The sequence below is a fragment of the Sander lucioperca genome, chromosome 9, assembly GCF_008315115.2.
Source record: "Sander lucioperca isolate FBNREF2018 chromosome 9, SLUC_FBN_1.2, whole genome shotgun sequence".
NCBI classification, from domain to species: domain Eukaryota; kingdom Metazoa; phylum Chordata; class Actinopteri; order Perciformes; family Percidae; genus Sander; species Sander lucioperca.
The window spans coordinates 2,434,376-2,459,751 of record NC_050181.1 but is presented as its reverse complement, the minus strand read 5'-3'; the positions used below and the strand labels follow the sequence as shown (position 1 = coordinate 2,459,751).

The 25,376-nt window shown below is 41.8% G+C and overlaps 1 protein-coding gene across 2 annotated transcripts; it reads left to right on the top strand.

Moving 5' to 3' along the window:
* Positions 1–1,382: 1,382 nt before the first annotated feature.
* On the top strand, positions 1,383–24,196 carry dnm3b (dynamin 3b). 2 transcript variants are annotated; one of them, XM_036005113.1, is made up of 22 exons: positions 1,383–1,701; positions 2,239–2,567; positions 4,586–4,659; positions 5,118–5,267; positions 6,554–6,757; positions 7,612–7,710; positions 8,030–8,190; positions 8,563–8,705; positions 8,902–9,037; positions 10,561–10,628; positions 11,327–11,465; positions 11,704–11,790; positions 13,203–13,273; positions 13,457–13,511; positions 14,241–14,270; positions 15,227–15,340; positions 19,742–19,851; positions 20,616–20,730; positions 21,191–21,355; positions 21,557–21,789; positions 21,917–22,090; positions 22,481–24,196. In XM_036005113.1, the coding sequence occupies exons 2-22, from the start codon at positions 2,407–2,409 to the stop codon at positions 22,521–22,523; spliced, it is 2,532 nt and encodes an 843-aa protein (XP_035861006.1). In that variant the 5' UTR covers positions 1,383–1,701; positions 2,239–2,406; the 3' UTR covers positions 22,524–24,196. The 2 variants fall into 2 exon arrangements, with proteins under 2 accessions (XP_035861006.1, XP_031149287.1); XM_031293427.2 differs by lacking the exon at positions 14,241–14,270.
* The last annotated feature ends 1,180 nt before the right edge of the window (positions 24,197–25,376 follow it).

Genomic DNA, 25,376 nt, shown 5'->3' with positions numbered 1-25,376 from the left:
TGTTGAAATGACTGCCAGGTCCCGGTCTAAAAAACAGGTCCACCTATATGTTTAAGCCTTAAATACTGACCTGGGGACCAACTATCCTGTTAAACCAGATACCTCAGGAAACAGGATCGTTGGCAGCAGATGCAATAGATGGTTCAGAGAGAGGGAGAGAGGTGTGGGATTTATGTTGATGTTACCGGATACCTCTGCTCTCACGTCCTCTCTCTCTCAGGTAAAGTCACAGGAGTTGAGTGGTCCAGACAGACAGTTTTTACATCAGTATAACTCTTCATAATATCCTAACAACAGATTTGGTTACTTCCACTCCTGTTTTTTTTTTTTAAAACTGCACATAAAGACCACCAGACACTTCAAAGCAGAATTTACATGATAGGCCTACTGCAGTTTTTTGCAAGTTTATTGAACTTAAAAGTATGTTTCCGTCTGACATGACTATATAGGCTACGTATTACCCAATCATTTTTTAAGGATTCCGGTCTAAAGTTATTTTTTCGCTTATGTAATGGCAGGTATCAACGGGGCCCACCCTAACCCTTACCAAATACAGATCTGCAGTGGTAAGGTCGTTGCTGCCATCTAGTGTTACTCCAGCTCACTACAACATGATGTGCCGAGTAGACTTATCTCAAGAGGCCTGACCATAATGAAAAGGGCAAATACTGACTAAATCGATCAGATTTGACGGTCACAGGCAGACTGATGGGAGGGAGGCGAACAGAGCGTTGCCTGTTATGTCCTCGATGCACATCAGACCGCTTTTCAACCTCTTTGTAGAGGAGCTAATTAGATCTCTCCTCATAGATCATCTAATGATAGGCGATGTTCACGTCCTAGTGGAGGAGAGACACTTGTTATCCGACACCGAGGTTGTACTCCGAGAGGTTAAGGCAGAATGGCAGCGTCCTTTCCGCATGGCCGCCTCCACCAGCCTCGGCCTGCAGTGACAATCTGGCATCACACTTTTTTTTTGTCCAGTTAAAGCAAACCTAAGGCTTATGTTCTCAAACGTGGGCCGATAATGTGTAAGTCATAAAGCATGTAGCTTATCACCGCAATGTTTTTAACATGCGCAAAGCAAGGCGACATAAAATGACTGCCATGTCCTGTGTCATGTATGAAATGGTAGTGTATGGGATTTACGACAGCTGGTTTCTGCTCCTACTGCAGGGATCTGAAGGAGCGCATCCACCTCTTCTGTTTCAGCGATGCGCAGCCGTGCCGCATGACTCACAACGGCAGAAATGGCACGGATGTAAACAGGGGGCGGGCTCAGGTAAGCCTAAACTGTACCTGTCCAGCCAATGGGGCGCCGCGTTTCTCTGACTCGTCTCAAATCTTGCGGTATTCATTGGTCCTCCGTCACGTCGATATGCTGCAAGAGCGAGGCGCAGCTTCGCAATTACACCGCGGAACAGAGGAGAGGGGGAAAAATGATTAATCTGTCAAAGGCGAATTTGTGTTTGGGATGAGACCGCTCTAACATGCAGCCGACTGGAACGAAGCCCACAGGCGAACACAATTAATGCACAAGAATTTGAGATCAAGCTGATGCACCGCCATAGCAGGTGGTGCTTGTATAATCGTCCAGGGTCTTGTCACTCGTCTTTGCTGCCTGGTCTGCGCGTCGTTTCAGCACTGGACAGCGACCGGCTCCATCGGACTCTGAAATCACTGAGGGAATCCTGAGGCGGGGTAGGCTCACGACAGTATGTGATTATTTATCTTCAGTGGACACTATTTTTTAACGTATATCAACGTGTATCTGCTTGCAGCGAACGATGCTTTGTTTTGCCCTTAATAAGTATTATTCGTGTATGATTGGTGGAACCTCGAGCCCCCGGGTTTGTTCAACGACACTATATGGAGCCTATAGACCTCCACTCACCAAATGCCCTTGAAAGTATAGGCTTCGTGCTGCTGGCTGTATGTGTGTGTCCGTGTGTGCGTGCGTGCGTGTGCGTGTGCGTGTGTGTGTGTGTGTGTGTGTGTGTGTGTGTGTGTTTGGTTGTGTGCAAAAGAGGGAGAGAGGTTATGGTGGTAAGCAACTGCGCAATTGTCTGTCCCTGTCTGTTCATATCTCTATTTTCTGCACTTCTCTCTGTCCCTGTCCCTCTCTCTCTCTCTGTCTCTCTCTCTCTCTCTCTCTCTCTCTCTCTCTCTCTCTCTCTCTCTCTCTCTCTCTCTCTCTCTCTCTCTCTCTCGCTCTCTCTCCCTCCTCTGCTTCCACAGTCGGTCCGACCCTCGCTTGGCTCGGGGCAATGCGCGGCTAGATGACTTCACTACCCCATCAACAAGCACCGCGGTATCCTGGACTAATATAGCAGCGTCACACCCCAACCCTCTTCCTCTCTCTCCATTTCCATTCGCTGATTCCGAGTCCACCCGTCTAAAGGCACCATGGGAAACCGTGGCATGGAGGAGCTGATCCCGCTGGTCAACAAGCTGCAGGATGCCTTCAGCTCCATCGGTCAGGCTTGCAACCTGGACCTGCCGCAGATCGCAGTGGTCGGCGGCCAGAGTGCAGGAAAGAGCTCAGTGCTGGAGAACTTTGTAGGCAGGTAAAATTGACCACCAGAAATAGGATAATCCCTTCTCCGGTTAACCTTGAGGATGACATAAGAGGCCTATGGGGCCTATCTCTCTGTGCAGCTTTCAAACCATCTCTTCCCAGCTTAAAGTCACTACTGTTGCACCTTGTGAAGCAGGGACTTTCAATTATGTTATGTGCAGTATACATATTTTTAAACACACACCACTGTCTTGGGCTACTGACAGAGGAGGAAAGAGGTAGGCTATTTGGGTTACAGCAGCACCTTGGAGATTTTAGCCCAATCAGAACCAACTGCAGTCAGGCTCACTCACAGTGCTAGAAATATCCATCTCTTTACAGTTCCCAAGCATTCTTTGTGAGGCATTAATATGCCATTGACCCCATTAAAATGACATAATGCACTGTATAATATGCAGATTGCAGATCACTGCATGTAACCATTTTAAAACACCATCCAACTGTACATGTCAGCTCCCACTGCAGAAAACCTTAGAGTGAAAACACACATGCATATTCATCATCTCGCCCTGGGTTTTGGTCACTCACAACAAACATTATGAGCAGACGCATTTGAATTGATATCTTTTTTATTTTTCAAGATAAGGATCAAAATCATTTCCCAACCAGGAGTGGGATTATGTTGGCAGCACCAATTTCAGTGTTCGTTTAAGTAAAAGAAAAAGATCAGAAACGGAGGCATATCCATATCCCACAACTGCTATATTATGTGCTTTTGTCTGCTCAATAATATGGGACTGTTCTGTTTTATAGCCCTGCATTTTAAACAGATAATGAGGGCTAGTTGATCTCAACATTTCCTAACAAATTAACTCTCTAAATTGATTTACTGTAGCATTTCTTTCGCTGTGCACCGCACACATAAAGGTCAGTTTATTTGCCATGGAGAGTGCTACTCAGCCTGTGAAACCAGATGTATAATGTCTTACGCCTTCTGTGGCTCTGTAGGGAGCTGATGATGTCATCAGGGTTATTTATGATGATGTCATCAGGGTTATTTGAGTCAGGCTTTAGACTCCAAATATTTCACAGAAAACATGCATTACAAACTGTGGGTATTGATGTTGAAAGATGAGAGCACGGAAGGTCTAATGAAAGATGCTATTGAGTTGCACTATGGGAAATGTAGGCTCCAGTGTTTTGCGAGCTTGACACATAGTAGGGACTTAAAGTCAGAACATCTCGGCCTCTGCTGTTTTAATTTTGACCACTATTTTTTCAGTCTGTCTTTCACAAGCTAGTTTTAGTGTGTCCACACAGTTCCTGTGTGCAGTTTTAATATGCATGTGTGCTGTCCCAGATGGATGCATTGATTTTGTCCTGTTCCAACCCTCATTGAGAGTCGTGATGCTGAGTAATGGTCCATCTGTCCAGAAATGGCTCTGCACAGCGCTGAATGGACGAGTAGTGGGCTTGTCTTTCTTTAACTCATTGAGGGAGCTCTGAGGGTCGATATGTGTTAATAAGGTTTTCTTGGAACAGACCTTTAGCATAGCAGGGGGCTGTGATGGCTGTCAGGTGTGTGTATCATGCTCATGCGTGCATGCACACACACAGTAGTGGACACACATTCACACACGCACAAAACAAGTTAGTGTGGAACCCCTTAGGAAATGGTGTAGTCATTGTTTTTAAATTAGAAAGCTCCTTGTCAGCGATGCAGCTCTTCATTTTGACCTGTTGTTTATCAGGTCAGATTCTTCTGTACTGTTGGAGCACTTTTACGTGCAGCAGTAGCTGAAAAGCGACAGGAATTGCTTTGTTTCGAAAGGGCACCTATTCCACTCAGACTATATTGAATTGGTGTACCAGATTAGTGATATTGAAGGGTCTACAGTAGCTTGCATGCCATTATATAGGGTATAATTATAATAAATGTGCCCTTCAAAAGTTTCAAGGGAAAAAGCCTGGAGATGAAGATTATGCCACCATTATCCATTTCTACACTCTTTGATGCATGTTTACATTGGCTGTGGTTTGATGATGAGTTTTGATCTCTTTTCTTAGGGACTTTCTGCCCCGTGGATCTGGTATTGTCACCCGTAGGCCCCTGGTTCTGCAGCTTATCAGCGCCACTGCAGGTGGGCGCACACACACGCACGCACACGCACACGCACACGCACACACACACACACACACACACACACACACACACACACACACACACACATATATACATGCAGCCTCTCCCTCTCCCCTTTTTAAATGTTTTTTTTTTTCTCATGGCTTTTTTCCCTCTCACACTGGCATTATTTTTCTCTCAAACACTACCAGCCACCACTAATCCTCATTATATATTCTTTTTTTTTTTTTTTTGATTATTTTTTTGGGCATTTTTGGCCTTTATTTTTGACAGGACAGATGAAGACATGAAAGGGGAGAGAGAGGGGGGAATGACATGCAGCAAAGGGCCGCAGGTCGGAGTCAAACCCGGGCCCGCTACGCTGAGGAGTAAACCTCTATATATGAGCGCCTGCTCTACCAACTGAGCTATCTGGGCGCCCATCCTCGTTATATATTCTTCATTTTTCATCCTCAGAATGGGCTGAATTCCTCCATTGCAAAGGGAAGAAGTTCACAGACTTCGATGAGGTTCGCCAGGAGATCGAGGGAGAGACGGACCGTGTCACGGGGGCCAACAAAGGCATATCTCCCATCCCCATCAACCTGCGGGTTTACTCCCCTCACGGTGCGAAGCCATAACTCAGCCTCCTTCCTTTCACTGTCAAGTAACAGCACACAATAACACTTTTGCATAAAGGTAGATGGTGACAAGATGTGAGTCATCATACTCTCGCTCTTTCAATTATTAGCTCGCATAACATGATTTCAAAAACTGGCTAGAAACAAAGAATGTGGTTTTTCGAGCAAAATAATTATACAGTATATGAATTAATTTCTATGTTGTTGAGGAGATAAAAGAGACAGTGTAACAGGTCCTTTAATGACTCTGTGGTAATATTGCTGAATATAGCATATTCATATTCAATGCTATTCTGATACTATAGTGATGCTATACAGATGATATATTGATGCTATACATATGCTATATTGATACTATACAGATGCTATATTGATGCTATACATATGCTTTATTGATGCTATACAGATGCTATATTGATGCTGTATGTGATGTCCTTGAATTGTTGGCACTGTGATGCTGTCCTTAATAACCAGAGCCTTGAAATGAAGTGAATTTTACATGATTAGTTTACTATTTTCTGGTTGAAAACTGATAGCATGCACAGTGAACATCCAAAAACATTGGAATTACATCTTTAAATGCTGAGATACAGATGACTGGTTATTTGACAATTAATAGCAAGGCCTAAAAGAAAAACATTCTCATCTTAATTTTTTATTCAATTGAAGTTCAGGTTTGAAGTTGGGAGTGTCTCTCCACAAACCAGATTATATATATGGTATACATACAGTATGCACAATTAAAAGTGAGTTCTCTAATGATTCTTACAAAATTTCCAGCAGTTTTGCTCCTTGAGGCAGTTGCACCAGCTGTTATTAAGTACAAATGTAGCCCAGATATGATGTAGTAAAGTGACTACCAAATGGAAATTCACGCATCACTAAATTAAAACAAGTTTCATCAGACAAACGTAGAGGTTAGTTGTTAATACATATTTACACCAGCTAACTGTCAGGTGTAGCTAACTGTGGCGTCGCCAAGCTAACGGAACCAACTGACAGAACATGCTTGCTAACATATAACCTGTTTAGATTGAAGAGTAGAAGAGTATAATATGGAATATGGTCGACGTATCTGACCTCACACTAGATTGAAATGCTATTTAAACTGGGAAGATTTGAAATACCTCAAACTACAAAAATAAATGACCGTCCCAGCTAATAAAAACACAAGGGAAATAATGAAGATCCCCCTTTGACTAACGATATGCCACAGAAATGACACACAGGTATTGCCAGTTATTCTCAAATTGCATTCCTCTGTCTGTGCAGTGCTGAACCTGACTCTCATCGACCTGCCGGGGATCACCAAGGTGCCGGTTGGAGACCAGCCCGTGGACATCGAGCAGCAGATCAGGGACATGATCCTGCAGTTCATCACCAAAGAGAGCTGCTTGATCTTGGCCGTCACTCCGGCCAACACTGACCTGGCCAACTCTGACGCTCTTAAACTGGCGAAGGATGTTGATCCACAGGGTAAGGCGAGGGCATGATGGCATGGAAAGGATATTAGGAGTGAAGGAGAGATATAGAAAGTGGAATGGAAGTAAACTAAGCATGTAAAAGGTGGCCTTGTGGTTTGTGAGACTGACCTAAAAGTCGAATCTCTGTCAGCTGCAGTGATGGTGCCCAATGTCTGACCTTGTCCTTTGATCTCTCTGAATGTGGAAACAGAATTTCCCTTCAGGGATCGATCAAGTGTCACAATATTATTAGAAACGAGGGGCTGAGAGAAGGGGAACATGGAGAATAAGGAGGGCATTAAAAGATAAATGAGGAGAAGTAAGGAGAGCGGAAAAGAAAATCATGAAGAAATTTAAAGAAACACAGAGGAAGCATGAGGAAGGATAAGAAAGGAATCATTTTAATGTATTGCCCAAAGAGTTTGTCCTTCAGACAGTAGAGGAGGATGAATTAGCAAGGAAGAGGAGGACTTGAAAAAAAGTAACCTTGTGGGAGGGATGAATAATATCGGACAAGGAGAGTGAGGTGGAAGAATAGGGAGATGGGATGCTAGCAGCCAAAGATGCCTCAAAAGGATATCGTGGCAGAATTAAATATGAGTAAAGGGGATGTAAATAGGGGAGAAATAATGAATAAAGAAAGGAATGAAATGATGCAAAGCTGCATTATGACATCTTCAAAGTGCTAAGTTTGTCAAAACAGCCCACATTTAAAAAACTTGTACCAGCAAGTATTGCATTTTTACTCAAGAAAGTGAACCACATGATTAATTATAAAAAAAAAAAAAATGGTGCCTTTAACCTTCCAAAAAAGCATTTCTAGATTTCTATTACATCCTTCCTTTCTCTTTTTGACCCCTTTTCTAGGTCTGAGGACTATTGGAGTAATCACCAAACTGGATTTGATGGACGAGGGCACAGATGCTCGAGACATACTGGAGAACAAGTTGCTGCCGCTGCGAAGAGGTGTGTGTGTGTGTGTGTGTGTGTGTGTGTGTGTGTGTGTGTGTGTGTGTGTGTGTGTGTGTGTGTGTGTGTTATACAGTATAGTGAGCTATGCCAGCCAGATTCACTTTGGCGCTTTCTCTGGTAACTTTTCACTTTCAAAGTCTCTCCCTGTGTTCTTACTGTAATCTTAGTGTCCAATAACGCTGTCCTTGTTCCACCTTCTTTCACTTCCAGTGCTTGTTTTTTTCTGATTATCTCGCTCGTGCTGTCTCTGCCTTTGTCTCCTGGGATTATCATTCACTATTTCTCTTAACTTGTGCCGTTTATTCATTCCCAGGTTATATTGGAGTGGTAAATCGCAGTCAGAAGGACATCGATGGGAGGAAAGATATCAAGGCAGCTCTGGATGCGGAGAGGAAGTTCTTCTTGTCCCACGCATCATACAGGCACATGGCTGAAAAAATGGGGACCCCACGACTGCAAAGAGTGCTCAACGAGGTGATCATAGATTTACTCCCGGTGCCAACAGTGCACTTTATATAATTAATAAGAGGGCAACGTTGTTTTTCTCCCGCTTCCATTGTACAGCACATCAGTGTGGGTGATACAAGACTGTCAGTAGGTGGAAAATGCGCTCACTGTTTCTAGTTCAGCTTCTAATAATTCATGATTTCACTCAGGCAGGCATACCACATGCTATCTGCTTTGTTATTGTAAGAATGTTAAATTATCTATTGTATGATTACAGTGAAATATACATTCTTGATTGGTAAATCACTGTACATCCAAAATGCCAGGATCATAATCTACTTATTGATGCTCCTATGTGATTATAGTTTGTGTAATTTTGCTGGCTTTGTGTCTCCACAGCAATTGACCAACCACATCCGGGACACCCTGCCAGCTTTCCGCAGCAAGCTGCAGTCCCAGCTGTTGGCTCTGGACAAGGAGGCCGAGGAATACCGGGGATACCGACCTGATGACCCGTCCCGTAAAACCAAGCAGCTGTTGCAGTCAGTGCCCCATTTTTTTTTCACAACAAGAGCATTTACATTAAATTTAGTTCATAAAAACTAATTATCCTGCAAAATATCTGACCTCTGAAGAGATAATTACTTCCTCCCATGGCACCCATTGCTTATCAGCTCTTATTTTAGATGTCAGAGGTCATTGCTGGTTTTTTATTTATCATATTTGTTGTTGTTTCAGGATGGTGCAGCAGTTCTCTGTGGACTTTGAGAAAAGGATTGAGGGCTCAGGGGATCAGGTTGACACAGTTGAGCTGTCTGGTGGAGCCAAAATCAACCGCATCTTCCACGAGCGTTTCCCCTTTGAGCTGGTTAAGGTGACAATGTTGTACATAGAAGAAGATGGCACTGCAGAAAACAAGTGAAATAATCTGGCTCGGGTGCAATTATCAAACCTGTTTCAAATACAAATGGCTTTTTTTTTCAATTTGAAGATCTGTTGGCTTAAAGTAGTCAAAGATAAATGTATTGAATCTCTACTGGAATCCCACTACAAGTCATTTTTTTAACTTTAGAATTTAAACGCCCTACAGGTAGCTAAAACTCCTTAATTCTCTGAAAAATAGAGTTCTATGTCCTCAATGATAGCTATGGCTTGACTCATCTGCCTTATTCTGTCTTACCCAAAGAGAGTGACGCTCATCTCTTGAAAAAAAAATCCTGAAACAAAGGAAAATGCACAGGGAACAGTTGAAATAATGACACCACCAGTAGACTTTTTTTTATTCTCATTCTAATTCTTTAAAGCAACACTAGAGAACTTTTCCCGCTTCGATCCCCCTAAAGGTTGGAAGCGGAATTGTCCATTACATTACATTATGCAAGTTTGCCAGATCGGGTAACGGATCTGTAGTTCGAATGAACTGGACAATGTAATGTAATGGACAATTCCGCTTCCAACCTGTAGGGGGACCGATGCGGGAAAAGTTCTCTAGTGTTGCTTTAAGGCTGAATATAAAACTAAATTACACTATTTGCAGTCTAGTTTCTCCTTTTTTTCTTTGTTCTTTGTCCTGTTTACTCCCAACTCTTCATGCACACTGTATAATGTCCTTTTATATTCTCTCTCTTGTGATTTTCTGTTGAATAATCCCTAAACAGCTTCACTATATTATAGGGATGTCCAGATCCGATTACATGATCGGAAATCGGGCCTGATCACGTGGTTTCAGACTCGATCGGAATCAGACGTTACCTCCCGATCAGGACTTGGATATATATATATTCTCATTATTTTTTAACACATCTATAGTTATGCGGTGGCACAGAGTTAGACCCTTTTGACTCCACACAGAAACAGCGGCATGACATCCCTTTGTTGCAGAGACGCTATTGGTTAACTGCCGGCAAAGTAGAACACGGAAGCAGCTTGAAGCGGAAAGCGCGAGTATGTCTGCGGTCTGGAGGTATTATAAAGTTGATGACAACAACATTGTCATAGCAAACTGTGAGATATGTAACAGAAGTGCTCTGTTTGTTAACAGAGTTGTTGAATGTTAAAATATGGTGAATTAAATAAAAAATAAGGAACATCCTGGATCTCTTTTTTCGCTCTTCTTTATTCTTTTTTTATATATTATAGAAGTATCGGATCGGGACTCGGTATCAGTAGATACTCAAAATCAAATGACTCGGACTCGGACTCGAGGGCAAAAAAACCTGATCGGGACATCCCTACTATATTACATGTTCAAACTCAGTACAAATACAACTTTTATCTCTCTTTCTATCGCTCTCATCTCTGTCATGCTTTCTCTTGGCATGCTGTCTCTTATATTTTACAGTTTTACTTTTGTTCCCTGTATTCAATGTCTACACTCTCCCTCTCTGTTCCCCTCAGATGGAGTGTGATGAGAAGGAGATGCGTCGCGAGATCAGTTATGCCATCAAGAACATCCACGGTATCAGGTAAGAATTTGTCTAGCAAACTGAAAACATTTTTCACCCCCCCCCCCTGCTTTTGCACTACAGCCACATCATGTTTTACCCAAAAGGCACACAATTCCTCCAAATATTTGAGATATACCAACCAGTGATCCTATTACACTTGTCTTTCTGCCCGCTAGTATTATAAAGATATAAATACATTTATGTACAGCCTGAAGACAGTCAAATATAATAATGTTGATGTGGCAAACATCATAACAAGATGTACAGAAAACAAAATACAGAATGTGGTTAAAATACATGGTTTGGATGGGAATTTATAAACAAGGGAGGAGCATGTTGTCTTTCTTTATTTCTTTTCTTATGTTCAGCCCAGCCTCTCTCTGTGTTTCTATATCGGTTCAGCAGCGGTTAGCTACCACAACCAAAAGAATTGCCACCCATGCGAGAAATCTGACATTTAAAGAAAACCCACATTAGCATGAATTCCATCCACAAACAATAGCAGGTCCAATGTCTACCATGACATCAGTAAATGATTTTGCACTGACCCCTTTATTACTGCAACCACAGACTGTATACAGAACCAAAATACAGATCAAATATTGATCTACTATGTGGAACCAAAATCAATTTTGCTTAAGTAGATGTCACCGAAAAGGGAAAACAATTTTCATCACAATTGTACCCTTCGTTCCCTTCCTCTTGGTGGGTTTCAGGACGGGACTTTTCACCCCAGACATGGCGTTTGAGGCCATTGTGAAGAAGCAGGTCATAAAGCTGAAGGGGCCCTGCGTCAAGTGTGTGGACATGGTCATCCAGGAACTGATTAACACCGTGCGCCAGTGCTCCAACAAGGTAACTCATGTGGTTCATAGGGGTTTGGAAGTTTGAGGGGAAACAGGGAGGAAAAAAGGAAGGAAGGCTATTTGATAAAGCATGGATAAAGGAAACAAACTTCAACTGAAAAATTAAAGTTGAGCTCATTGTTGAAAAATTATGTTTTCAGTTTGTTTCTGAGTTTGGTTTTTATTATTCATTATTCAACATTCCTCATTATGTTAAGTGAGTGATAAGCCGTGTGATGTATTTTCAGCTGGAATGCTTCCCCATGCTGCGCGAGGAAACTGAGAGAATTGTGACTAGTCATATCCGAGACAGAGAGAGTCGGGCCAAAGACCAGGTAACACTCATTAGCTTGCAATTATGGCCATAAACATTTGTTTATGAGGGAAGGTCTGTGACATGTATTGACACATTATGTCATTAGCCAGTTTTTTAACCTATATCTGTCATTGTAATGTTGTGGAATTACAAACAAGGTACAAAATTAACCAAATAGATTACATATGAATACACATACTGAATGACATATAATACATTTAAAGAAATAGTTTTGGGAAATTAGCTTATTTCAAGAAGATCAATGCCACTCTCATGTCTGTACGGTAAATATGAAGCTACAACCAGCAGCTGATTAGCTTAGCTTAGCTTAGCACAAAAACTGGAAACAGAGGGAAACAGCTAGCCTGGCTCTGTTTGAAGGTAACAAAATCCACATAGCGACATCTCTAAAGTTTACTAATTAACATTGTTTATCTGGTTTGTTTATTCTGTACAAAAAGCAAAGTGTAAAAACAACACATTGTGGTTTTATGTGCAGGACCGAAATAAGCTAGCTGTTCTCCCCTGCTCCCATGTCATTATGCTAACAAGCTAACCAGCTGCTGGCTACTGCTACATATTTACCGTATAAACATGAGAGTGGTATCAATTATCTCTGCTAACTCTCAGCAAGAAAACACATTAGAGTCTTACCCAAAATGTCACAGGTGGGTACTGTTAAAAATTTCAATACTGGTACCAATACTACGGAACCCCCCTGGGGTCAGCTGATAAAAAAAAACTAAACCGTGCGCACAGAATAAAAATCTGTTCCCTCGGTTTTATAAATTGTACGCACAGATTCATAATCTGTGCTCCCGGTTTTATAAACTATGAATCTGTGCGTACAGTTTATAAAACCGAGAGCACAGATTATGAATCTGTACGTACAGTTTATAAAACCGAGGGAACAGATTTGTATTCTGTGCGCACGGTTTTGTTTTTTTTATCAGCTGACCCCAGGGGGGCTCCGTACAATACCAATACCAATACCGTGACTTCGATACCGGTTCATGAATGATACTTTTTTCAATACCAATTTTATAAAATCCATTTTGACAAAAACAAATTAAAACATTACAGCAAAAATCTTTTTATATATTTTTCAGCTCCTACTACGTGAGCACCGTCTCTGTGCGTAACATAGAGTTTTTCCTGCATACCTCTACGACGTGTAGACAGCCAATCACCAGCATGATTAGATCTCGGTAGAAGCATGCTGCATGCTTATTGGCTCACTGACGCTGATGAGATTTGCTCCTTAGGTATTGAAATTTGGTATTGAATGACGAGGTATTTTTCGATACTTGATACTAAGGAGGCAATTCGGTCGGTGCCTAAAAAGTATCAAAGTTCGGTACCCAGCCCTACAAACTAGCGTATTTCTTTGAGAATGACTCACTTCATGGTAAATGTTTTGTGTTGTTACAGGTTCTGCTGCTGATAGACATCCAGCTCTCTTACATCAACACTAACCACGAAGACTTCATTGGCTTTGCTAAGTAAAGACTACATCTATTAGCTCGGCTCCACCACGATAAAATATTTATGAAAACAAATGTTTAGAAGATCTCCTTTTACCCCTGTCATGTGTTTTTTCTCCTTCTCTCTCCTCTACATTCACCTTTCCCTACCTGTCATCCTGTCTCTCCCGCCATCTCTGCTTTGTTGTTTCTCCACCGCAGTGCGCAGCAGAGGAGCAGTCAGACTAATAAGAGCCAGAGTTCAGCAGGAAATCAGGTGAACATTTGTCATGTCTTGTATGTCACACATAAACAGCGGAGCACAAGGTCAAGGGAGTACTGCACACCCACACAGCAGCAGCATGGCTACTGCAGGGAGGAAAAGAGAATGATGCTGAAATGAAAGAGATCTGATCCAAGATACTCTTTCTTTTTAGTCAATCTTTTGCATTGTACACATTTTATGTTACATACATTCTTGCCTTATGTTTTCTTAGATATTATTATTATTTTATATTTTAGTCATGCGTGTGTACAGTGGTTTGTTTGCTTCTTTGGTTTTATCATTTTTATCTCAGTAAAAGAATCACACTGGGTTCTATTACTTTATGCCACCATCATCACCGGTGTTGTTGAGACATTTCCCTTTGTTTGAACCCTTCCTGTGTCATCAAGGTGCCACTTTGCATTTCATCCCCATCCCTTAGTGAGAATCTCAGCTGCACTCTTATGGGTGTCTGTTGGTGAGTATCGCTCATTGTGGGTTATGGTTTGCAATGTCATTTGTGCCTGCAGTAACACTTCTGCCCATTGTGTGGTGCTCTCCAGCGCTGCTGCATAATCATTTTTCCCGTTTTTCACTCTTGACGTGTTCAAGAATGGCAAATTAGCTGAGTAAGCTACTGTTGGGCAGAGGCATTTTCTTTAAGACAAGTTGCACTAGAAAAATTGCCTTTTTTTTAGTGCCATGAGGTTTCTAAATCCCCCACATTCCTTCCTGTTGCAGGCCTCCTCTCCTCCCGCATCAGGCCTGATTGTAAGAGTTTTCTCTCTAACCATTTACTGTTTAACACCCCCTCCACCCACCAGCGTCCGCAGACTACAGGGGGTTGCCAACTAGACAAATAGACATTAAATTATTGGTTATTGGTTTGGCAATTAAAATATCATCTCTAAGACTAAAAGTGTAAGAGATTTCTTTTAGTATCCTGCTATGGATCCAGCCACAAAACAGCCCTGTAATGTTTGCCTATGACAGAAAGGCTTTGTAATGATTTGGGTAACCTCCTTAGTGAGTCTTAGGCGGTGCAAGACTGACAGTAATCTAACCTAATAATCACTTGGCACTGTGCCCCAAGGCCTGTTTGTGTGGGGCTTGTAGTGTTATTACCCCTAACACAGTTGACACACACATGCTTTATTGTGTGCTTGAAGCACTTAACACAATGGTTACTTAACAAGCTAACACTGGCCTCTGCTTGTGAAGCACACAGTTCCTTGAATGAGACTGCACTGACACACAGTCACATGTTAGGCTCTGAGTGAGTCACAAAGACACAATGACACACCTTTCCGGATCTTCATACACATTTCATCGCAATTCATGCATTGATTACCTGCACAGATTAATTTGGGCTAGCTTTAGCCATGATGTGTTTGTTTTTTAATCGCTGCCAAGAAAAACTCCTGCACACTGTCTTACTTGCAAAAACGATAAAGTTTGAATCATAGGCAACGTTTAGATACTGGACCATCTTCAAACCAGTGCCGAAACGTTGCCTATTATTAAAACTTTATATTTTTTGCAGCAAGACAGTGTGCAGGAGTTTTTCTTTGCAACTCTTGACCTACTGTCTCACGTTGTAGATGTATGTTTTTTTAAATCAAAATAATTACGGATGAAAAGCTCCTGTCATCCTCTTGTCTTCTTGTTATTTGTGCGTTTTACTTAGTAAAAAAAAGACTGACTTTCTGACCTCACTCTCCCATCAGGTCATTCGCAAAGGCTGGCTGACCATCAACAACATCAGCATCATGAAGGGGGGAGCCAAAGAGTACTGGTTTGTGCTGACTGCCGAGAGCCTCTCCTGGTTCAAGGATGACGAGGTCAGTTTAAAGCTGCAATATTTTTTACAATAACATTGAATCAAATCGGTCTTAATGTGAAAGGGGTCGCTTGTTATAACAAATCCACAGAGAATTATCACCCTTTACTCTACACTTTCACTTCAGCTTTACAAAGCGTTTTAGTGTCTTTCAGCTTATTGTTTTTGGTAATTAGCAGCTAAAGAGACATAAATATTTCCCTTTAGAGTTAGAGGGTTTGTGTGCTTGTCCCTTTTTCATGTTTAAAAAAAAAAAATCATATTTAGGGCCTTTAGATCAGGATGAGGATCAATTAAAGCTGTGCTAGGCACTTTGTTGTTGTCGTCATGGGGCAAAGATTCCATAATAATCTTTCAACATATTGTAATTCAAGTAGTCTCCTCTTGGCTCTGTATTCTGGCTTCAGAAAATCTAGCCATGACGGGAGGCTTTGGTCAACCCCAGGTCATTACAAAGAGAGAGAGCGTTCCAATTGGCTGTTCTGCCAAGAGAAGAGGGGGAGAGCTGCAGGAAGAGGTCTCACTCTACTTCAACTTCTGGCTTTATTTTGCACTTTAGCCACTGCAGCTTTAAGGGTGGCTCAGATATAAATATGTGCCAGTTCTATGTTTCGCCTGAATGTCTCCTGGTGGGAAGGAAATTACTTGTGTGAAAATAGTCATGAAAATGGGAAAGATATTCTTTGTGGAATTGATCTTTATGTATTTAACTAAATAAAAAATCAACTAAGACTGATGGATGACAGTCGGATGTTGTGCAGAATGAAACCAGCAGTTAACTTCCTACATGGTAAATAAATGACTGGTTATGACTTGTTTTTTAAAGCGGAATTTTATTATTCAATTTTTTATTATCATTGATAATACTGTACATCATAAAGACAAACAACGACATACTGTTTTTGGGAGAAAAGCTCAGCATTTGCACCACTCTGCATCGACAGGATGCAGCATTTCATCCGTGCTGCTGCTGGCTTGTTCGGCGGGCTGATGTCTACCTGCCTGTCTGTGCCTGCTGTACAGGTTGGAGGATATTCTGCACAGCAAGTGTAGATAGGCAGACACACTGCAACTCCTTCAGCCAGTTGTTGGTATTGTTGCTGCATGGTTGTTTGTTTATCAGACCTTGTTTAGTCTCTTGCTGGGGTGCAGTTCCACGAGAGGTACACGGAGTGGAATCTGTATTTGTGCAAAAAGACAAATTGATAGAGACAATAGTGCTCTCTCTTTTTTTTATATGTGGTTCCACTTTAATGTAGGTCAACTTAATATACAGTTTGGGAGCATTTATCTTTCAAAGAGTCACTCTTACATATGTGAAGAGTTTGGCCTCTTCATTTGGCCTTGTCATTCACTTCTCCTTTCCATTCATCTTTCCCTTTGTCTCTGAGTTTCCCTTCTTTTCGCTCTTTCTTCCTTCCCCACCTCTTTCCACTGGGAGTTCAGGCATTCGCTTCTTCTCTGCAAATTTGGAACAGTCCCAATCCCAACCAAATGTTCACTCACAGACACCCAAAATATATGAACGCACACTCAGCCCTCAGACATCACATGGGCCACACAGCACTGGGTCTACAGATTGTCATTTGATACGTTAGTGTGGTAATGTAGGAAATTATAGACTCCGCTGGCTTCGCCTTGTGTATTTCATTTATGTTTTACACCCTGTAAACTTTCTATAGTCGCATACGCATGCACGTGCACACTCGCGCACACACACACACACACACACACACACACACACACACACACACACACACACACACACACACACACACACACACACACAAACACAAACACACAGCCTCCTCCCTCTCTTGGTGTGGTTGGCAGTTACTTTGGAACTGCTCGCATTTTTAGCAGGAAAAGTTTTTGATCCAAACATCAGTTCCAATGTTTTAGCAGAGAGGAACCCCTCTATTAAATACCAATATTCCCCTGTTTCTGGCCTTCAACTTCATAAGCAGCTATCACTCTATGACACTGAGTCACTGTTTTTGGCCCTATATAATGGGTAACATTCCACAGTCCACTCTTTGACTTATCATACCACAAACCAACAACACAAGAGCTTACCTCAATAGACTAACACTCATTTAACTGAGTCAAATGTAACACATCCTGTGTGTACATATATTTTTGTGCACTGTGGCTGTTGCTGATGTGTTTCTTGCACCATCTGCAGAACACTTATCCTACCAGACATTTGCAGTTATTTGACACCACAGCACTATAGTATGCATCCTTAAAGCCTTAAAACTCAATTTTGGCCACCCACTGAAATAACTTCACTGGAGGTGTCTGACTGTATATTCAAACTCCACTTGATTGATTGGCCCTCGTTCCTTTGGCCTGTGTTAGATGCTTTGCAGCCGCCTTCGCTCCTCCCCCCTACCAGTGGACCACATCTTCATCAGAGCACCAGGCCAGCAGCCTGCACACTTACTCATTCATGCTATAAAATTTTGTGAGCTCGACCATTTTGTGAGTTTTGGCTTTAAATCTTTCTTTTTTTTTTATCATCCCAGCTCACAATTAAGAGCACGTTGTCAAATCTGCAGTTAGTGTTATATTGGTAATGTATGTTTATTCCAAAAAAGAAGTGAAAAGGAAGTGGTGAGTGTTAGAATGCACTTAGGACAAAATACAGATTAATATAGATCACATACAGATTATAAAATAGATTAAAAAATAGCAAAGCGGGAGAAGGAAGGAACAGATGCAAAAAAAAACACATCTTGGAGACTTGAAATGCCAACAGAGAGACAGAGAGACAGAGAGAGCGACACAGAAAGACAGACTGACAGAAGAGGGTCCATGCCCAGTCTAACCAATGTGCAGACTACTGTACACCAGTATGATAATGAACAGGTAGTCTGAACACTGGGTGGACGGAGCCGGAGTTAAGAGCCAGGCCTTGTGTGCTGTTTTCTGCCATTCCAGATGCTTGCGGGCGGCTCTGTCATCTGTGCCCTCCCTTCGCCCCTCTCCATTTTGGCAGCAAGGATCCCGTCTATCGAAAACCCCTCAAAACTACAATTCGCCTCATCCGCGTTTGCCGCCTTCCCCAGCCTTTTGGTGCACGTCTCTTGGCGTGTTTATTTGTTTTGGTAGATGTTTGAGCTTTGGGTCCCCTCGCGGTCCATTTCGGTCACGCCGGCCATGAGGAGTATCCAGCCTTGACGTGGCATATTCGCTCAGACGACTGGGACAGACTGGCTGCACGTTCAGGGAGGGGATATTACAAAAAAGAGGGAAAGAGAGAGACGAAGGAGGGGGGGGGGGTGGGGAGGAGTGAGTGAGTGAGAAAGAGAGAGGAAGAGAGAGGAAGAGGGAGGGGACCTGTGTGACCATATAAGGGCTGCAGTGACCCCTTGGGGAATACAACGCAGCAGGGTCTGCAGCGTTTACTTGTCTTCTCTTTCTTCTTCTCCACTCATCCTCTTTAATTCTTACCTGCGACCATCTACCATCTCTTCCCGGGCAATCAGAACAGATGTGGGCTTTCTTCTGCAAATCTTTTGCAAATCCACTTTTGTGTTTCTTCTTCTTCTTCTTGGACTCTCCTCCTCCTTTCGCCCACCGTCTCTGTAACTTCTCCCTCCTTCCCTGGTTCTGTGTGCTGCTAAGCACTACCAGATGTTGAGTTTTAACGCCAGGCTGTCATTTAATCTCTCCCTCTCTCGCTCCCTCCAAAAAAAAAAAAAAAAAAAAAAAAAATCGGGCAGGAAGTGGGCCCCTCTGGAATGGAAAGAAAAAATATTGAGAAAATATAGAGGGGGAGGGATAAAAGAAAAAAGACTGAGAGAGTTAAGAAAGATGGAGGCTAGGATGGAGTGTAAAAAGGAAGAGCAGAGTTTCTCCAACTTAAGCATCCATCACAGGGCCTCTTTGAATGTGTCATCCTCGAGCTTCTACCTCAGAGGATGAACATTGTGTTTGAGCCCTGGACCTCCAGTGCTTACATATACCTGTGTTTTCCCCGTCTTACTCAGTTTACTCAGCCTTTAGCTACCAGCTCTCCGCGGCAAAACACACCGTGAAGAACGACTGTGTCTTGACCCACACTCTAATGACTTCCACATGTGCTCTCCTTCTCCCTTCTTTCTGCTTCCCCCTTCTCCACCCACTCCCCCCCTCCTACCTTCCACTCTCATTTCTCCCCCATTCCTCCTCCCTCCTGTCACCCCCTTTCTCTTTGCTTACCCCCCCCCCCCACCACCACCCCCCCACGTTCCCTCTTTAAAAACCTGATTTCACCTTTCTCTTATGGACATATTCTTGCACAATTTGCACCAATTTCAGTGCATAAGAATTCATGAAAATAACAAACGGAGCAAATTGCATTAGTCATAAAATGCGCTCATAATGCATACCTTCTGTTTTCCTCATTCATCCACAGGAGAAGGAGAAGAAGTACATGCTCCCTCTGGACAACCTGAAAGTCCGCGATGTGGAGAAGAGTTTCATGTCCAGCAAGCACATATTCTGTATTTTCAATACAGAGTCAAGGTCAGCTGTGAGATCGTAACATTTTCATTTTTTTCTTTTCATGTGGCTGTAAATAAAACTCTTGAAAGCAATCACATGCAGTAGATGGAGTTTGAGAGTCCAAGGCCTGTGTGCTGGTGCGGCTGCTGAAATATGTTTTGGATTATGTGTTTAGTACAGTATGTATGCCTGCATGTACTGTATGCATGATTGCAGGCTGGACAAGCTGCACCTATTTCTAAAAGATCTTCAGCTCAGTTTAGGTTGTCATTTAAATGTAGTGTGTTCAAGAATCACAAAAAAGTAGTTTACAGTGAATTATTACAGCTGATTATTATAAAGTAATTTTTAAGGCTTGATGTTGTAATAGGTTGAGGATAATAGAAAAGCGCTGACAGGACTGAAACGTATCCATAACGTGGTGAAACTGTATAAAATGTTTAGTATCAGGCCTGAACTTTTAGTAATTGGTGCAGAACGTCCTGGAAAACATTTTATGGTATTTCAGTTTCTTCATCCCTCTTGGCTGGAAACCCAAGAAAGGGTTAAACAACAAAATATCCCACATGGAAGGAGGCACATAACCTAATACTGTCAATACTTCCAGATGTCAGAGTTTGTATCTTTTTGTGGAACACTTTTTGTAACAATGGTGAGCACTGTCTCCATGTTCCTAAATAATGAATCCTTAATAGATTAGTTAGATCAAATTGTAATTTTTATTTAATTAAATGCACTCCTCCACTTGGTGTTGACTGCATATTCTCCTGTGGCATGGTGTTTAGGAATGTGTACAAGGACAATCGCACCCTGGAGTTGGCCTGCGACTCTCAGGATGATGTGGACAGCTGGAAATCATCTCTTCTACGTGCCGGGGTCTATCCTGAGAAAGTCATGGCGGTTAGCAAACTCATTCATTCTCCATTTAATTGATCTTTTACTGCCTCTGGCAGTCGTCCAGGATTCATAGCACCGTGGTTACATTCGTAACTTTATTTTTTTTAGCTTTGGTTCCCCTGTTCATGTCTGATCCTAACTATTAATATTAACTGTATTTACCTGTCCTCTTTTACAATATTATTATTTAATTTCCTACCTCCTATTTTACTATTTTTTAGAATATTTGAAACCTTCCAAATTTTAACACATTAGCAAGGCCATGCTGGAAATTACACATTTTCCAAATGGCAAACATTTCGCCTTAGTTTTCTAACATTTACATTTCAGAGTGCACATGCCATTATATCTGAAAAAAAATTTACGCATCCTGTGTGTGTGTCAGATTCATTCAAAGCACCCAATATCTTTTGTAAATGTAGGCCCCTCTTTTCTCATTCACCTCTTTTTCCTCCCTCTTTAGGTTGAGAGTGAGACCACCACCGCCACAGAGAACTTCTCCATGGACCCTCAGCTGGAGCGTAAAGTGGAAACCATCCGTAACCTAGTGGACTCCTACATGGCTATTGTCAACAAGTGCATCCGGGACCTCATGCCCAAGACTATAATGCATCTCATGATCAACAATGTAAGAAAAGATTACTCAGATGTTCATTTATATGTGTCGTAAAGACAGCTTTCCTTTTCTGTTACTGTATTAAAGTAAAGATACTAATGCTTTTAATGATACTAATAGTGTTAGATGATAACCATCAGAAGGCCTGTACTTTTTAATCTTAATTTTCATAATTTTGAGTCATCATCCTGCACCACCTCTTCCTGCCACTAGGTGAAAGACTTCATCAATGCAGAGCTGTTGGCTCAGCTGTACTCTGCAGGTGACCAGAATGCCCTGATGGACGAGTCCCAGGAGCAGGCTCAGAGGAGGGATGAGGTGCTGCGGACCCACCAGGCCCTGACAGAGGCCCTGGCCATCATCGGTGATATCTCCACCTCCACCATCACTGTCCCCATGCCTCCGCCTGTTGACAACTCTTGGGTGGGAGGACCTGGTAGTCGCAGGTAAAGTTACAAGAATTAAACTAATCCTATACACGCATCCTGTAACATTTTTAAATAAAACTTTTGTTAGCTGTGCTCTTTCTTTCCTAAACATTGTTCAGTACTATAACTCCTTTTCCTTCTCCAGGTCTCCTCCATCCAGCCCCACTGCCCCAAGGAGGATGTCTTCAGGCCAGCGCCCGGCTCCCCGAGGGGCCCCGCCACCACCAAACCGCCCAGGACCCCTGGGGCCCTTCAATAACATTGCTGACAGCCCTCAGGCTCCCAGTCGCCCTAACAGGGCCCCTCCTAGCATCCCCAGGTAAATGCAACCTTCACATGAACTTGTTATGTCGGGAAGATGCAAAAAAATGCTCTTCAGATGTCTTTATGAGGGTAGGGATGAATAAGACCCCCATTACTGCAATTTTAAAGTGGTATTGACCTTCTTATTTAACTACTCGTTTTTGTTTTAAGCAATCTTTACATCGATAATTTTGACTCTGTGTGTGAGACATTGAAGTTTTAAACATAGCATCTGTTTGATTTATGTGAAGACTGAATACTAATCTTGTCTCTTTTCTTGTCTCTTTTGTTTTATTTACTATTCTATTCTCATTGTTCCTTTCTCATTCTTTTTTGGAATATCTTATCTGTCCTTTTCTCTAACACTATTCATTACACATTATTATTACATCATTCTCTACCGAAGCCGGCGGCCCCCGCCATCTCCTACAAGACAAGCTCCACCATAAACATCTAAATGGGCTTCTCATCCACTTATCTCCCTCCTTCATCCACTCCATCCCTCCTCTATTAGCCATGGCTCTGCCATCCTGGTCTCTCCTTAGTGCAGACACTGAAGTCTTTGACCCCTCGACCCTCAATTTCCTGCCAGGTGACGATGCCCATATATCTATGTACAGTATGGTACTTGTCTTGTGGTATATGTGTATGTGCGGTTGTTGCTCGCCTGTGGTCCAAGTTTGCTTAGCAGATCCACTACCCAGTATCAGTCCCTGGAACCTCCCCCTCACAAACCCCTCACCAAGTCAGCCACTACCCCCACTTGCTGCTTCTACATGAAAATATGCTTAGCAGTCATACTGCCCTACTCATTCCAAAATGCAGCATGGCACATAAGCTGCTTTTATTGCATGGGAGTGTGTGGATGTAGAGTGTGTGTTTTGTGTGTATGTATACACGGGGGAGGGACTAATTTGCCTATATGTAGGCTGGGTTTGATTTAGTATTGTGTTAATTTATTGTATAATGCCCCCTTAAGTGTTAATTATCGGCTGAATGTTCTCTTAGGAACAGAAGTTGTATCTTAGTTTGTGTGTGTGTGTGTGTGTGTGTGTGTGTGTGTGTGTATGTGTGTGTGTGTGTGTGTGTGTGTGTGTGTGTGTGTACGTGTTTGTGCGCGAGTAATTCTGTGTATGTGTGTACGAGTGTGTGAGGACACGTGTGCATGTGCTGTCCATCTGCACGTTTGTTGGCGTTTCAGTTGTATTTGTTTTCATGGTCAAAGCTGTTAATGATGAATCATAAAAACCCTCGGGGGTAGATTTAATGTTGGACTTTCGTGAGTTATTCCTGTGTTGTAGTAGCAACCATACACACATAGCAAGGCTGAGGAGCACCTTCAGTATTCTTCATATGGAAACAGCCTCAATAATGCATTTAACCTCGTCATAGGTGTCTACCTGTGCTGTATCGATGGTCAAGTTGTGACCCTTGCAGCCTTAAGCTCAGATTCAGATGCTGACCTGTGAAAAGGAAGAAAAAAGTAAACTTTCTTTTTTTTTTTTTCTTTTCTTGAACGAACAAAGAACATGCATTTACATGTTTCCATTTAGCCTTTTTCTCAGGTTTGAAACATGCAACTCCATGCCCATCACAAACTAGCGCTCCTTCTCAACTCTTCAAGCCTCTCTTATTTCCTCTTCTCTCACAACCATCGAAGCCAGTCAGTCAGCGTCTCCATCAGAGCTTAAGGTGGTATTGTCAATGTTCAAGTGCTTCTCTGTCAGTTTGTTATTGTGTATGTGGGCCTAAACTGTGTTCTGATGTATATAGGTAATGATAAGGAGATACTGTAACTGTGGACTATTAAGACCTCATCACAGATCCTAGCGCTTTAATCGTTATCTGTGTCTCTATTCACTAAATGCTCTCTTCTCTCTAATTTAGACTGCCTTACTGGCATGAATTACAAGTATGTATTGCCAAAGCTAAATGTAAAAAGAAAATTGGAAGGTTGAAAAAAAAATAAAAAATCTGCTGAAGACCAACAACAAAATAGTTCCAGTTGTAGTGAGATGGCATTGTTTAGCAAAAGGGTGCAATGTTAAACTGGGGAAATGCATCAGTTGTTATTTTCTGTGTCTCTGTATCTCTCCTCAATAAACTTCTTCCTCATAATGTCTCACTTTGTCAACAGAGTCTTTATCGTTGAAGCACACTGGATTTTAGGGACAGTATATAGAGGCCTATTTACGAAATAATATGTTGTTTATGAATAATATGCTATGGCTTGCTTGCATACTTAATGATACATACCGAAACAATGTATTTTCGATGGATAAATTGTCTATGACGCCCACAAGACAAATAAATATAGTAATTTTACAGTAAATTCTGTGATGGCCTATTGTATGAATATTACAGCAAAACTAGAATGCTTTATAGGTCAGAAAATAAATGTAAGTAGTATTATTACCATGTTCAATACCAAATTACTTCTTCAAGATCAAAAACTTAATATTAAATCTCATGACTATGAACTAAGTCTTTATAAATCATGGTAATTTCATTTGCTAGGATTTTATTTTAGCCAAAATATGGCACTAATAAATGATTTAAATGATTTTAACATGTATTTAATTTTTTAAAAACAATATTCAGGACCTGCAACTTCAAACTGTTGCCTATAAATATAGTATTCCATACATCATTACAAAAAGGCTGTTGTACCTCTACGCTCCCTCATCCCAAATATCTGGATTTGTGGAACAGTGCTACACATCTAAAATGGTCCAATCATGTATGTTGAACCAGACTGCTTTCCTTATGATAAAATTGAATGAAATGACGACTGTGGAGTAGAGCAAAGCCACTAGCTACACAACAACAACAAAACAGTCGCATAATTATTTTTTTATGCTTTCTTCTTACCAAATATAGGAAAATGTCTTAATATTCAATTGTATACAGGTGACATTGCTTCACATGGATGCATGTACGGTATATACAACCTCAAAAACTTTGTAATAAATCAGTAAATAAAGTCACAATAAACCAGCAAAAAATGTTCATATACCATCTGGGACTAACAGTATTTGATGTATTGGGGATCAAACACATGACTGCAGGTACTAACTAAGTAAATATATTTTTCTCTGCTTTAGAAATCAAAATATATTTTAAGCAGTGCATGTGAGAATGGCTTTTTGGGGGTAATGTATATAGACTACTATGCCTACTGCATTCTATAGAAGACAAAGAAACCCCTCTCTTAATGGGATTACCGAAGAATCAAAGCACGTTTCGCTGCCAGTCATATGATGGCAGCAGAGGCCTAGTTGAATGTACAGTTATTTCAGTAA